The sequence below is a fragment of the Mirounga angustirostris genome, unplaced genomic scaffold (genome assembly GCF_029215605.1).
Source record: "Mirounga angustirostris isolate CCGP_5_RB_7025 unplaced genomic scaffold, mMirAng1.0.hap1 SCAF_10, whole genome shotgun sequence".
In the NCBI taxonomy this organism is placed as follows: domain Eukaryota; kingdom Metazoa; phylum Chordata; class Mammalia; order Carnivora; family Phocidae; genus Mirounga; species Mirounga angustirostris.
In genome coordinates, this window is record NW_026991718.1 from 117,979,951 (window position 1) to 117,993,686 (window position 13,736).

Here is a 13,736-nt window from a genome sequence, read left to right on the forward strand (position 1 = left end):
CGTGGATGGGTGGGTAGGGGATGGATCTATGGGTGGATGGCTGGGTCAGTGAGTAGGTGGATAGATGAATGAGGGATTGGGTGGATTGAACGGGTAGGTATATATGATTCGAGATATCTACAAGTTTTGGCTTGGGCTACATAAAGTACCTGCTTGTTTCTCTTGATACTTCTTACATCACTGGAGAGTTGATGACTCCTGTTGGAAACTACTGAGGGTGGATGGATCTTTTGGTCATAGCGGAGAACCTTAGGAGCTGTGACTGTATGGGCCCTGCGTTTCCCTTCTTATCCTCTAAGGATTGGGGTGTAGCGCAGGAAGTGAGGCCGGTGTTGTTTACTTCCCTCCCTGGATGCCCCCAAAAGATGCTGGGAGTTTTCAGTGCATTGGGGTGGCAGCTCCTGTGGTCTGGAGGGCACTTGGGGGCCACGGGCCCCTGCACTGCTCCCCACAACAGCCTCCTCTACCCCTTCAGACCTGTGTGAGGAGGAGGAGTTCAAAGTCCTGCTGTTGGAGCTCAAACACAAGCATGACGTCATCATGAAGTCACAGCTGAGACACAAGTCATCCTTGAGCCGGAGAACGTCCAGTGCGGGGAGCCGTGGGTGAGTCGGGGCAGGCTGGCCGCGGTCCCCCGGGGCGCTCCTGCCTGCGGGGCTTGGGCGCAGCCCACCAGCAGCTCCTCTCTCCCCTCAGGAAGGTGGTGCGTCGAGCCAGCCTGTCGGACAGGACCAACCTGTACAGGAAAGAGTACGAGGGAGAGGCCATACTGTGGCAGCAGCGGAGCGTGGCCGAGGATCAACGGACCACCACCTACAATGGGGACATCAGGGAGACCAGGACAGACCAAGAGAATAAGGACCCAGTGAGTGGCCTCGCACCCTGGCTCGCTGTCGGCTGGGGCGGAGGACAGGGCCCCAGCCCGGGCTTGGCCTCTTCATCTGAGGGCCTTCGGCGGGAGGGCAGCAGGGCAGCGTGCTTGCACCAGCTGGATCCCATTCGGTGCTGGTGGTTCCTGGGCTTACTGAGGCAGTCCTGGGGGTGTGAGAGTCAGAGCTGGGAGCTTTGGCACCCAGGAGGGTCTCATAACGGACAGGAAGTACCTGCTGCCTGCCTGCTTGTGCTCCCGCAAATCTGGCTCTGGGCCCCCCAGAAGAGAGGCTCAGTACAGCAACCACCCTGGGCGCTAAAGGCACTAGAGCCTTTTGGGGGGGAACATAACAAGATGTTGAGAATTGTGTTTACAGAGCACGTCTGGTTGGAAGAAATGTTTGGGAAAACCGAGTAGGGTCCTGGTCGGAGCTCTAAGAAGCCAAGAGGAGCCAGGGGTCTGGGCATTGAACGGCTTTCTTTCTTTCTTTCTTTTTTTTTATTTATCTGAGACAGAGAGAACGAGAGAGAGAGAGCACATGAGAGGGGGGAGGGTCAGAGGAAGAAGCAGGTTCCTTGCTGAGCAGGGAGCCCGATGTGGGACTCGATGCAGGGACTCCAGGATCATGACCTGAGCCGAAAGCAGTTGCTTAACCAACTGAGCCACCCAGGCGCCCTTTGGAACGGCTTTCTTAAGGGGATGCCATGGTGGTTTTCTAGGACCGCTGGATCACAGTTCCACAAACTCGGGGGCTCAGAACCGTAGAAATGTATTCTCTCACGGTTCTGGAGGCCAGAAGTCTAAAATCAAAGTGTCAACAGGGTCGGTTTCTTCTGCGGGCTCTGAAGGGGAGTCCGTTGCATGCGTCTCTCTCAGCTTCCTGTGGCTCAGGCGTTCCTTGGCTTTTGCTTGCAGGACTCCAGTCTCTGCCTCCGTCGTCACATGGCCTTCTTCCTTGTGTGTGTCTATGTCTCTTTTCTCTTCTTAGACAGCAGTCATTGGGTTAGCGCCCACCCTAATCCAGTATGACCTCATCTTAACTTATTACATCTGCAAAGACCTTGTCTCCAACTAAGGTCCTATTGAGACGTGTGGGGTGGCCAGGAATTTGGGGAGGACACTGTTGGACTCAGTACCAACATGCTCGGGTTTCACTCATGGCTGCTGGCTTGCTGAGTGGGGCCAGCAAGTTTGGGGCCAGAGCAGAACTGCTGGGGCCAAAAAGGGAAAGGCTGACCATCCCAACAGCAGTCTGCCTTTTTGGTACCTCCACCAATGATGAGCAGCCGAAAACATTTCTGGAGAGTATTGCTTTGGCGGGATGCAAAATGATTAGCCCAGAGTGCCCACGTGGGACCCTGCTCCCTGCTGGAACAGAGAGCTCACATGCAGGCTTGTCTCCAGCCGGTGAGGGTGCCCACCCAAGGGAATCCAATCACAGCCCTGGCTGGGGACAGAGAGGGTGCCTTGGAGGCTTTGGTCTGCCTAGTTCCTAGGGTTGGGAAGAAAAGAGCTGCAGACTGAAATTAAATCACATTTATTTATCTTTCCTTTGTGAGTTGAACTTATGTACAGTACACGAATCTTAAATGGTTTTTTTCAGTGAACTTTTATAAACGTGTACCCTCAGGTGAATGCATAGAGCATTTCCATCACCCCAGAAAGCTCCCAGGTTCTCTTTCAGTGGTCCCCCCACCCTAAAGGTCGCCACTGTTTACCTTTGAGCAATCAAGATGAGTTTTGCGTCCACATCTGCATATGAATGGGCCCAGGCATTCTGTAGTCTTTTCTGTCTGACTTCCTCCGTCACCATGAGATTCATCTCTGTGCAGGCATATAGCAGTAGTTCAATCTTTTTCCTTGCTCTGGAGAGTTCTGTTGTTTAAATATACTACAGCGTACGTGTCCATTCTCCTGTTGGTGGACATTTGGGTTGTTTCAAGTTTGGGGCTACTTTGAATAAAGCTGCTCAAAACGTTCTTATACATGGTTTGTGGTGGGCATAAGCCCTATTTGCTGTAGGATTGTATAGCCAGGAATGCAGAATGAGTCATGGGGAGGCTACTAGAGATACTGCCAAGCAATCTTCCAGAGCGACTGTACCTCTCTGCTCTCCCAGCAGCCCCATTGAGCTCTTCTTGCCCGTCCCTTTTCATCCGAGCCACCCTGGCGGGCTTGCTGCGGTAGCTCGCATTTTAAATTTGTATCTCCCGGACGGTGGACGATGGGGAACACGTTCTCATGTGCTTATTGGCCGTCTGCTTATCTTCGTTTGTGCAGTGTCTTCTTTTGCCCCTTTTTGTTGGGTTGCCCTCTTTTCCTTATTGATCTGTGGGAGAGACTGAGATTCTTCAAGAAATCCTCACGGAAGCAGCTCCTCCTCCACACCTGTCCCTGTGTTTGTTCAGATCTCACAGGCCCAGGACTCTGCCAGAAATGCTCACTGGTGTGGAGCCGCATAAATCATCAGCCCTGCAGGGGAGAGGGTGGGAGGATGTGGCCTGAGTTTGTCGGTAACTTCTCTGGCTTTCTCAACTCTGTGGTTTGTTTGGGAGTTAGGTGAAGGCAAACAAAGGGGGCTGCTTTGCAAAGAAAAAAGAAGGAGCTCTGGGCTTCGGGCCAGTCACCCAGATGTCCAGTCCCAAGGACACCTGTCAGGGTCCAGGGCCCCAGATCCCGGGCCCAGCCTGGGGAAAACCAAGGAGATGGCAGGACACAGCTATGAAGCCCCGAGTTCCTTCCTTTTTCTGACCTACCCCTTTCAAGGCTTTAGGTACTGGCAAGGCTGTGAGAGTCTCTAAGGTAGACAGGCATTCTCAAAGTGGGTTCCCTGGACCAGCAGTAGCAGCATCACCTGGGAACGTGTTAGAAATGCGAATTCTTGGGCGCCTGGGTGGCTCAGTTGGTTAAGCAACTGCCTTCAGCTGAGGTCATGATCCTGGAGTCCCGGGATCGAGTCCCGCATCGGGCTCCCCGCTCAGTGGGGAGTCTGCTTCTCCCTCTGACCCTCTCCCCTCTCATGCTCTCTCTCAAATAAATAAATAAAATCTTTAAAAAAAAAAAAAAGAAAGAAATGCAAATTCTCCGGCCCCGCCTCAGATGGACTGAATCATACATCCTGGGCTCCGGGTTTAACCAGCAATCTGTGTTTCTACTAGCCCTGCAGGGGATTCTGATGTGCACAAAAACTTGAAAACCACTCACCTAAGGGAGCGTTTGCTCGGTCTGACCCGCAAATAGGGTTTCAGCCAAGACTCCATCTGATCAGCCACCAGGGCTGGCTTTGGCACATATTTTGGCAGAGCTGACTCCCTGGCATGAGGCTCAGGAGTGATGCAACAGCCCCGTTTCTTCAACCGGTGGCTCACAAACTTAACTGTACCAGCCACATCACCTGGGGAGGTGTTTTTGGTTTTGTTGTTTTAAAATTCTGGTGTCTAGGGGCGCCTGGGTGGCTCAGTCGGTTAAGCGACTGCCTTCGGCTCAGGTCATGATCCTGGAGTCCCGGGATCGAGTCCCGCATCGGGCTTCCTGCTCGGCAGGGAGTCTGCTTCTCCCTCTGATCCTCCCCCATCTCATGCTCTCTCTCTGTCTCATTCTCTCTCTCAAATAAATAAATAAAATCTTAAAAAAAAAAAAAAGATTTTGGGTGCCTGGGTGGCTCAGTTGGTTAAGCGACTGCCTTCGGCTCAGGTCATGATCCTGGAGTCCCGGGATCGAGTCCCGCATAGGGCTCCCTGCTCGGCAGGGAGTCTGCTTCTCCCTCTGACCCTCCCCCCTTCATGCTCTCTCTCTCTCTCTCTCTCAAATAAATAAATAAAATCTTTAAAAAAAAAATAAAATAAAATTCTGGTGTCTAGGTTGCAACTCAGACTAATTAGATCTGAATCTTTGGGCCTGGGGCTCAGGCTTTGTATTGATGTATTAAAAAAAAAAATTAATAGACTTGATTTTTTGGAGCAGTTGTAGTTTATAGAAAACATACGTAGGAAGTACATACAGTTTCCACACACCCCCTTCATCATGTGGGGGTTTCCACTGGTATTAACATCGTACATTAGTGTAGTAGGTGTATTATCATTGATGAACCAATATTGATACATGATTATTAACTAAAATCCATAGTTTACCTTAGGGTTTACCCTCGGTGTTTGACGTTCTATGGATGTTGACAAATGTGTGATGTCATATATCCATCATTAAAGTGTCATACAGAATACTTTCACTGCCCTAAAAATCCCTGGTGCTCCACCTACCTGTCCATCCCTCCCCAGCCCCCTGGCAACCACTGAACTTTTTACTGTCTCCATGGTTTTGCCTTTTCCAGAATGTCATAGAGTGGGAATCACACGGTGTAGCCCTTTCAGATGGGCATTGTATGTGTGTTTTTAACTCCCCCAGGTGATTCCAATATTCATCCGAAGCTGAGAACTAGTGTCTTAGATCCGTGCTCGTCAAAGCATCATCAGGAGTTTGTTAGAAATGCTAAAATTCAACCCAACCCAGACCTGGTGATTCAGCATGTGCATTTTCACAAGAGCCCCAGGTGACCCATATGCATAGAGTTAGAGAAGCGTTGATTTAGACAATGAAGAATGGTCTTTTTCAGGACCATTCTGGAAGTAAAATAGATACAAAAATTCAAGCTGAAAAAAAAAATGCCCCAAATGTGGCATCAGTCTGCCTGCATAGCTCAGAGGTGCCATTAAAAACAAAAAAAATAGACCATACATACATGGAAGCTTACTATGGGAAGTGCCCCTCACCTTACCGTATTTTAACCTAATTATATATTTTTTGGAGATCTTTCCAAGAAATGGAGATTCTTGGAATCACGAATCAGCACAGGAAGATTGCTTTCGTTCTTTTTACCAGATGTGGAACATTCTAGAACAAGTACTTGTCATAATTTCCCACCTGCCTAATGGTGACTTTCAGGCTTTTCTCCCCTAAAGGAACATATATCTGTGAAATGAAGTCCTAGAAATGGGCTTGCTGGTGCAATGTATGCATTCTTCCTTAAAAACGAATTTTTGGGGGGTGGGAGATGATGTGATATTGTCCTCCAAAGAGATTGTGGCACTTTACGTACCTGCCTGTTTCCCCACACTCTTGCCGACACCAAGTCATAACACATTTTTTAAATATTTGTCAGTGTGATAGGTAAAGATATTTTGTTGCTTTAATTTTTATGTCATTAATTATGAGTGAGATTGAATATTTTCTCCTGTGTTTGTAGGCTATAAACATAATAGCATATGTTTAATAATAATAATATTGATATTATTATTTTTTTATTATCATCATCATCATTGCTGTGAGCTGCACATGAGTCTCCTTTGTTGGTTTTTTTCTGTTGGATAGTTGGGCTTTTTAAAATGGGCTTTTAAGAATTGTTTATTTGGGAAATTAGTCCCTTTTTGTCATATATGTTGCAGTTTTTTCAATGTCTTTTGACTTCATTTATGGTGGGTTTTACTATGGTTTATATTTTTGTGAGCACGAAATGTAGCTACCTTTTAGTTTCTAGTTTTTAGGCAACGGCTCCTTTTAAAGCTCTTGTTATCCAGGGATTTCTGTGTTAGAATCTCTGCCGTTCCGAGTAGGTATTTGCTGGGAATACATAGGAAGGATTATAGGTGACCAAAAACTCAGCTAAAACCGGCTGACATGAAACAGGAATTTTTCAGCTTGTGTAACTGCAGAGTCTGGGACCAGCTGGATCTCGGGGCTCCAAGTGCACCCCTTCAGCCTCCCTTCACATCAGCTTTGCTGTCAGGCAGGCCCTTTGACGTGCAGTCTGCCCAGCCCCCCAGCTTCCATCGTCCTCACCACCCTTCAAGTTCTGCAAACACAGAACTTCTCTTTCTCAGTTGTTCTGGCGCAAGTCCCAGGGTTGAGTCTCATGGCATCAATTTCAGTCAAGAATCAATTCCTGCAGGGAGTATGTTGATGGGCCGGGCCTGGGGGTCATGGTCCAGCCCCTGCGGCAAGGATGGGGATCAGTCAGCTCTCCCAAAACACATAGATTGGCGAGCCCCCCAAAGCGGAATGCAGGTCCCATTAGCCCAGTTGGGCAAACAGGTCCAGACAAGAATGCCCTCCGCAGAGATGCAAGTGGGGAGTGCATTCCGATCCTCTAACCGGCTGGCAATGTTGTCCTTCTCCCCCTCAGAACCCCCGGCTGGAGAAGCCCGTGCTGCTCTCTGAGTTCTCTACCAAGATCCCGCGAAGTGAAATGGATGGGCCTGTTGAGAACGGCCTCCGGGCTCCGGTCAGCACCTACCAGTACGCGCTGTCCAACGGGGACATCTGGAAAGTGCACGAGGTGCCCGACTACAACATGGCCTACGGCAGCCCCGGCGTGGCCGACGCCACCCCTCCTTGGAGTGGCTACAAGGAACAGAGCCCCCAGACGCTTCTGGAGCTGAAGCGGCAGCGGGCTGCAACCAAGCTGCTCAGCCACCCCTTCCTGAGCACCCACCTGGGCGGCAGCATGGCCAGGACGGGCGAGGGCGGCAGCGAAGGCAAGGCCCCCTTGATCGGAGGCAGAACTTCACCGTACAGCAGCAATGACACCTCGGTCTATTACACAGTCACCAGCGGAGATCCCCCGCTCTTGAAGTTCAAGGCGCCCATGGAGGAGATGGAGGAGAAGGTCCATGGCTGCTGCCGCATTTCCTAGTCTCTGTGTCACGGAGGAGAGAGATGCTCCAGGGAAGGGTCTCTGAAATCCAGGCCCACCCAGCAGCCCTGGCTGGGGAGACATGAGAGGGCAGCTTGCGGGGAGGTGGGCTCTGCTTTCCAGGGGAACGCTGACCCCACCTCTTACCCAGCAGCCCAGAGCATCGCCACTTCCCACGGTTCTGCTTCCTGCTGCATTGTCTGCCATCAGAAACAAGGCCCATCGTGGCTTCCTGACTCATCCCGCTGCCAGATTTTGGGAGGGGGGGCTGGGATTCCAGTTCGGTTGTCGGTAAAGGCTTCTCTGGACCAGTACCTGCATATCACATAGGGGCGCGCGCGTGCACACACACACACACACACACACTCAACCGTGTGTGGGAATGACACAGCTGGGCTCATGGGAAGCAGGTGGGATCGATGATTTGTGGGCTCTTCCCAAAAGGATTGAGGCTAAGACTCCGTTTTGTCACCACTGCGAAAGTGGCTTTAGCAGGGAAGGGGGCCTGCTAAGCTGAGACCCACAGCCCTACCCGGAGTCATACCGGGGCTCGTGTCACCACCCACATCTGGAAGGAGCAGGAGGTCCGCTCTTTGATCAGAGGGAGCTACGGAGCCACATAGGGCCATGAGATGGGCAGTGGCCTGCTCCCCAGAGCCTTGCCCATGCCGGGAGCCAGCTGTGTGACCTCCCGGAGGCTGAGGTGGAGAGCCAGGCTCTTCCATTCCTGGAATAATCCACATCACATTTTACTTCTAGATGGAAGTAGCAAAAATTGGAGGGAAGGGGGAACAAAGTTAGTGTGTCCAAAAGTGCACTTGATAAAAGAATTCTCTTAGGCGGCAGAATGCCAGGTGGGAGATAACTGAATTTGCTTTCTTGCTTTCTTTCCTGGATAGCATCATGATCACTAGGTTTTACTGACTGGTGTTGGAAACATGGAGCTAAGGGAGGAGCTTTCTTTGGAAGGGCTTTCCAGGGTGAGGAGTGAGTTGGTGTTGATTTCTGTAAGCATCTTTAGTAGCCGTGACAGAGCCCAGTGCCCTGGGGGATCTTTGTGAATATTCAGGTAGCTTCAGTCCAGCCTGTGTCAGCCAGACTTCCTCAGCCTGAGCCGTCAGAGTGAATAGTGAGGGACTGCTGGGAGTCCCCCATCCTCCCAGAGTAAATGCTTAGGGCCCCAGGCCCAGCTTTGCCTTTTCTGGAATGCTTGGTGAGACAAGTCTGCCAGGTGGCCCTTGTGAGGTCCTGCCTGGCCCAGGGGCTCCCAGCCTGCCCTCGTGGGAGTGGTGACACCCCACGGCTGCAAATCCAATGTGCCCATGGCCAACACCCTGCGTTGCGTTCAGGAGAGCGGTGGTGGGGCTGGAGTTGGGCCTCCCCACAGCCCAACAGTCTCATAGCCCCGATCTCCCTGACGCTGGGGAGGGGAGACTGAGAAGAGCTGGCTGCCCACCACCTCTCTACTGCATCTTCTCAAGAGCCCCCTTAAAATTGCTGCCCATGAGTTGGGTACTGTCCACAGGCTCAGCCAAAACCTATTAGTGTACTTAATAAGCAGCAGGTTTGTTCCCTGCTCTGAGCGCCTTTTATTTGTCCTAAAACTACCTCCTTAGAACTCTTGAAGGAGTCCCCTTAGTCCAGATTCCGGGATTTGGGGGACAACTCTGGGTTCCTCCTAATCTTCTTCTTTCTGAGCCTATGAGAAATTCTCCCCGAGGGGCACCTGGGCCGGGGGGGGGGCTGGGACTAGAGGAGCCCCCCTGTGCCACAGTTCTAGTAATGGGGTCTGCTGTTTATCAGTCCCAGTCCCCGCTGTGGCCTCCATGGCCCCACAGCCCAGAGAGGGAGCTGGATCCCAGGGGCCTGGCTGATGTTTTACCAGGAGCAGGGCAGCTAGACCAGAGAACAGAGGGCTCAGTGGAGTCACTGTGCTCCTGGTGGCGCCTGGGTGCAGGGAGGGTCCTAGCACCAGGCCAGCCCCACCCCAACTCCAGGACAGATCCAGGCTAGGGTGGAGGGGCAGCTCAGGAGGCTACAGATGGGTAGGCATGATGCCTCCCGAGTCCCTGGCATCTGGGGCAGGTTCTCCATCATGTCAGCCTAGGGCTGGAGCAGGGCAGAGGATGATCCAGAACACACATACCTTTGGCTTTAAAACTGTTCAGATTAGACTGACCCTGAATTCCTCTTGAGCCAACGTAGCTGCAAGCAGAAGAAGCCATACACTCCTAGGAGGGGGTTGTGCAGGGTTTCCCGATCTGTTTGTTCAGGAGCTGGAGACTGAAGGCACTTCTTGCCCACGCTGAGCCCTCCTGGCCAGTCCCTCCTTTGCCCTCACTTGTTGCCTCCTTGGCCATTCATCTCCCACCCAGAAGGCCGGGAATCCCAGTTGATTGCCCGGCAGGAGCCAACTGCAGACTCGTGGGCATTTTAGCTCTCGTTTTCAGTCGGGGTAAGCCATTCCCTATTAGGGCTTCAGGGACCTGGGGAACTTTCCCTAAGGGTCTCCTTGGTGTTGAGGGACAAGGTGGGGTCAGGGTGACTCATTGATTTGTTCACGTAGTTTATTGAGTAGCTGAGACCTACCAGGCACTACGTTAGGTTCTTGGGGTAAAGGAGGAACAAGACAGGGTGAGGAGACTGCCTTGTACAGTTTTCATCCCTTGAGGACCACGGGTATCAGCAGCCCCATTCAATTCACTTGAGACGGAGTGACCACATCCTGGTCCAGCTTCAACCCGGTTTCTAGCTCCTAGAATCCCTAGAGAAACTGCTGCCGTGGCCGTCCCTGAATAACATTTGCTATTAAATGCAGATGTTGGATCTTGGTTCTAGGGAGACAGCATTCCAAGTCTGTCTGGAACTTTCAGGGATACCTGCCTTCAGGCCAGCATCTTTGGGGCATTGTATAATAGCAGTTTGAGGTCAGTAGGCAGAAGAACCAAGAGTCTGGAATTTGCTGCCAAATGCATCTCAGGTTCTGAAACTCCTTGTCTCTTGCTCATTTTTGCTCATTTGTTATGGGGTCCTCCTGCCCCACCAATGGATAATGGGAGGCGAGGAGCTTCTTTAACACTGAAGCCTCTCCTCAAGCATCTGCCTCTCCTCCTGGTGGGTGGGGATCAAGGAGTTGGAAGAAAGCTAGCAAGGTCTAGCTCAGCTCCCTCTGAGACCAGGCAGGTTAAAGGAGGCTACTTCCAAAGCATGTGCCACGTGGCTCACGGTGAGCTCTGGCCTTTGCTCCCACCCTGTGCCCCCAAACCACCGAAAGTTGGTGGCCATCAACAGATAGTGAGTTCCTGGCGAGAGCACAGGGAAGTTGAATAAACCCTAGCCCCAGCTCTACTGAAGAGTTCAGGATATAATTCTCCATCAAATACGCAGCAGCGATTAAACTGCTCTGCACTGTTTGATCAATTTCAGTGGGCGTAGGAAAGCTCACGGGGGGTGTCCCCTGTCCTGCCCCACCACAGGTTGCTGGCTTCATCATAACATGAGACCATTTTGGTGATTGGTGTCAGATACCTTTTGATCTTGAGCTCTCTCTCCCACTTGCTTTCCCAGAGCAGGATACTGGGGCACTTTCCAGAAGGGCAGTTTTTTTTACGAGATACCCAGAAGGACTGTGTTTAACTCTTGCTATTGTGGCCTGGGGACAGCCTCCCCCACCCCAGTGCACGTAAGAGCAAAGGGGTCATGTGGTCAGTGGTTGACTCTGCAGAAGTGACTCCCTTTGCCAGAAGCTGTAGACCTGTCCTTGACAGGAGACTCTTGTTGGCCAGTTCACCAGAGGGCCTGCTTCCCATGGGCATTGCAAATGCGACAGTGCGGGGCCTGGCTCTGCGCGCTGAGGAAAAGTCTGCAGACCCCCAGCCCTCCGCAATAATCCCCCAGACCAGAAGCCACTGACGTACAGAGAACATTTAAGAAAAACGTATTTTATGTGAAAAAAAAGTTAAAACTCTGTATACTGTATCAGCAGCTTTGTGTAAAAATAGCAATCAAGAGAGTCTAATATATTTAAAACTTTTTTAAAAAAAAATCCTTGCCGATCTTTGATATTGTATTGAAGTAACTTCCAGGTAGCTCCTTGCCATGTGGCAGTGGTGGGCCTCGATCCAAGACCGTGGCTCGACCACACCCAGAAGGGGCATGCTCCTGGAGTTGCTTCCAGCAGCCAAGGCCTGTGACAGAATTCCCTGTTGAGAGTTTTTAATTAAGATTATTAAATTCCTTTTAATAACACCTGCTAGCATGGCTGTGGTTATTGCTGTGAGCTCACTTGAATTATGGCGATTTGAATTCACAAAGAGGTGATCCCTGGGACAGAGGGCAGGGAGGGCTCCTGGTCCCTCTCCCCACCACAGAGGGATCTCCCATGAGGCCCCTAAAACAGAGGGAGCTCTGAGGGCTCAGACATGTAGCAGATGTCTTTCTAGACTGGGGGGTGGTGAAACCCGAGGAATTCAAGAAAAGAAGGGTGGTTGGGAATGACCTTCGCTTTGTCAAATGTTCCCTTTGGAATAACATGGAGCCCCATAATAATGCACGCATGTAGGCTTGTGCGTGCGCACACACACACAAGGATATTGAATGCCAGAGCAGGAACACATGGATGGAAGGCAACCCCATTTAGGCTTGAAAAACTTCACAGGCAGGCTGGGGATGGGGAGAGGGTGGGAAGAATAGATGTATCTTTGCAGCAATGGTCATTCATCAATTTTAAATGTTTACTGGTTTCCAAGTAATCATGGTAACCTCTCACATTTATGAAGAGGCACGTTACAGTTGTACATGTGCTTTCTCATTTACACAAAGAAAACGTGGCCTAAAAACGGACTCTTGGATTTAGCGCTGTGATGGGGCTCCTGATGATCTTGACGGGAGGTTTTGGCTGAGTAGTGGAAGCATAGCCTGTTTGGACCAGTTCGAGAAAGAATGGGAGGAAAACTGGGGACAACTGGTTTCAGGTTTAATGCTATAAGAGGAAGCTCTAGAGGAATGTAAGGTCAAGAGAGGGTGGATCCAAGATGAAAAATATTCCAGCATGTTTGTATGCTGATAGGAATGAACCAGTAAAGAAGGGAAACCGGCGATCTGGGCAAGAATTGCTGTAGGGATGTAGGTTAGTAGTAGCGGGGCTGGCAGCGAATGCCCAAATGGAAGGATTGGTGTTAGGCGCAGGGATAGTTCATTGGTAGTAACAGAAGGCCCAGTATGTGGGCAGAGGTGTAGACGGGTAGGTAGATGTGGCGGGAGCGTGTGGGAAGTTCTCTCTGACCGCTTCTATTTTCTCAGTGAAATAGGAAGCAAACTCTACGAGTAAGAAAGAGAGGAAAAGGTAGAATGAATGAGGGAAATGTAAGCTAGCAGGCAACCTTAAGGACCCACTTGAGATCGTGAATTTAAGGCACAGGTTGCGTTTTCCTTTCCCCAGCACTCTATGGTTGCCCAGATGCACGTGGAAAGTGGGTGAAGAGTGGGGTTTTGCCAGGCCAAAAACCTGATGGAGAAAAGGGAAAGCTACCTGAAAGTGTAATTAAAGGAGTAGCGCTTATGAAGGGCCGGTATTCTTTTTTTTTTTTTTTTTAAGATCTTATTTATTTATTTGAGAGAGAGAATGAGAGAGAGAGAGCAAAGGGGTCATGTGGTCAGTGGTTGACTCTGCAGAAGTGACTCCCTTGAGGAGGGGGGAGGGTCAGAGGGAGAAGCAGACTCCCCGCCGAGCAGGGAGCCCGATGCGGGACTCGATCCTAGGTCTCCAGGATCATGACCTGAGCCGAAGGCAGTCACTTAACCAACTCAGCCACCCAGGCGGAAGGGCCGGTATTCTTGAAGGAATTTACGAAATATTTAAATGCACGGGATGAAGACAACAGGGCTGGTCACACTCCCGAGCTCTGACAGCCAGCAGGGGGCGCGCTACGATGGCGGGGGCCGGGCTCTCGGGCTTCAGTTCGGCCTCGGGGGCCTGGGCCGCCGCCCCGGGCAGCACCGCCACTAGGGCTCGGCACCCCCTCTCTAGCTGACCCTGAACCGTTCGGCCCTCCGCAGGCCCGCAGCGGGGACTGATCAGAGAAGGCGTGGAGTCTCCACGCTTAAATTCCACGCAGCGACCCCCGGAGGAGAACTGACTGGGCCGCCGCCGGCAGCCGGCAGCCGGCGCGGGGCGGGGCC

At 51.4% G+C, this 13,736-nt stretch overlaps 1 protein-coding gene across 3 annotated transcripts in view; it reads left to right on the plus strand.

The window, feature by feature from the left end:
- The window catches only part of PPP1R16B (protein phosphatase 1 regulatory subunit 16B), a 94,952-nt gene extending 83,148 nt beyond the window's left edge, over positions 1-11,804 (plus strand). For 2 of the 3 annotated variants that reach the window (XM_045885764.3, XM_045885765.3), the window contains 3 exons: positions 476-605; positions 697-865; positions 7,047-11,804. In XM_045885764.3, coding sequence (XP_045741720.1) covers positions 476-605; positions 697-865; positions 7,047-7,556 — 809 coding nt within the window. In that variant the 3' untranslated portion in view covers positions 7,557-11,804. The remainder of the gene's footprint in view (positions 1-475; positions 606-696; positions 866-7,046) is intronic. The other variant, XM_064573168.1, reaches the window with a different exon arrangement.
- Positions 11,805-13,736: the final 1,932 nt, after the last annotated feature.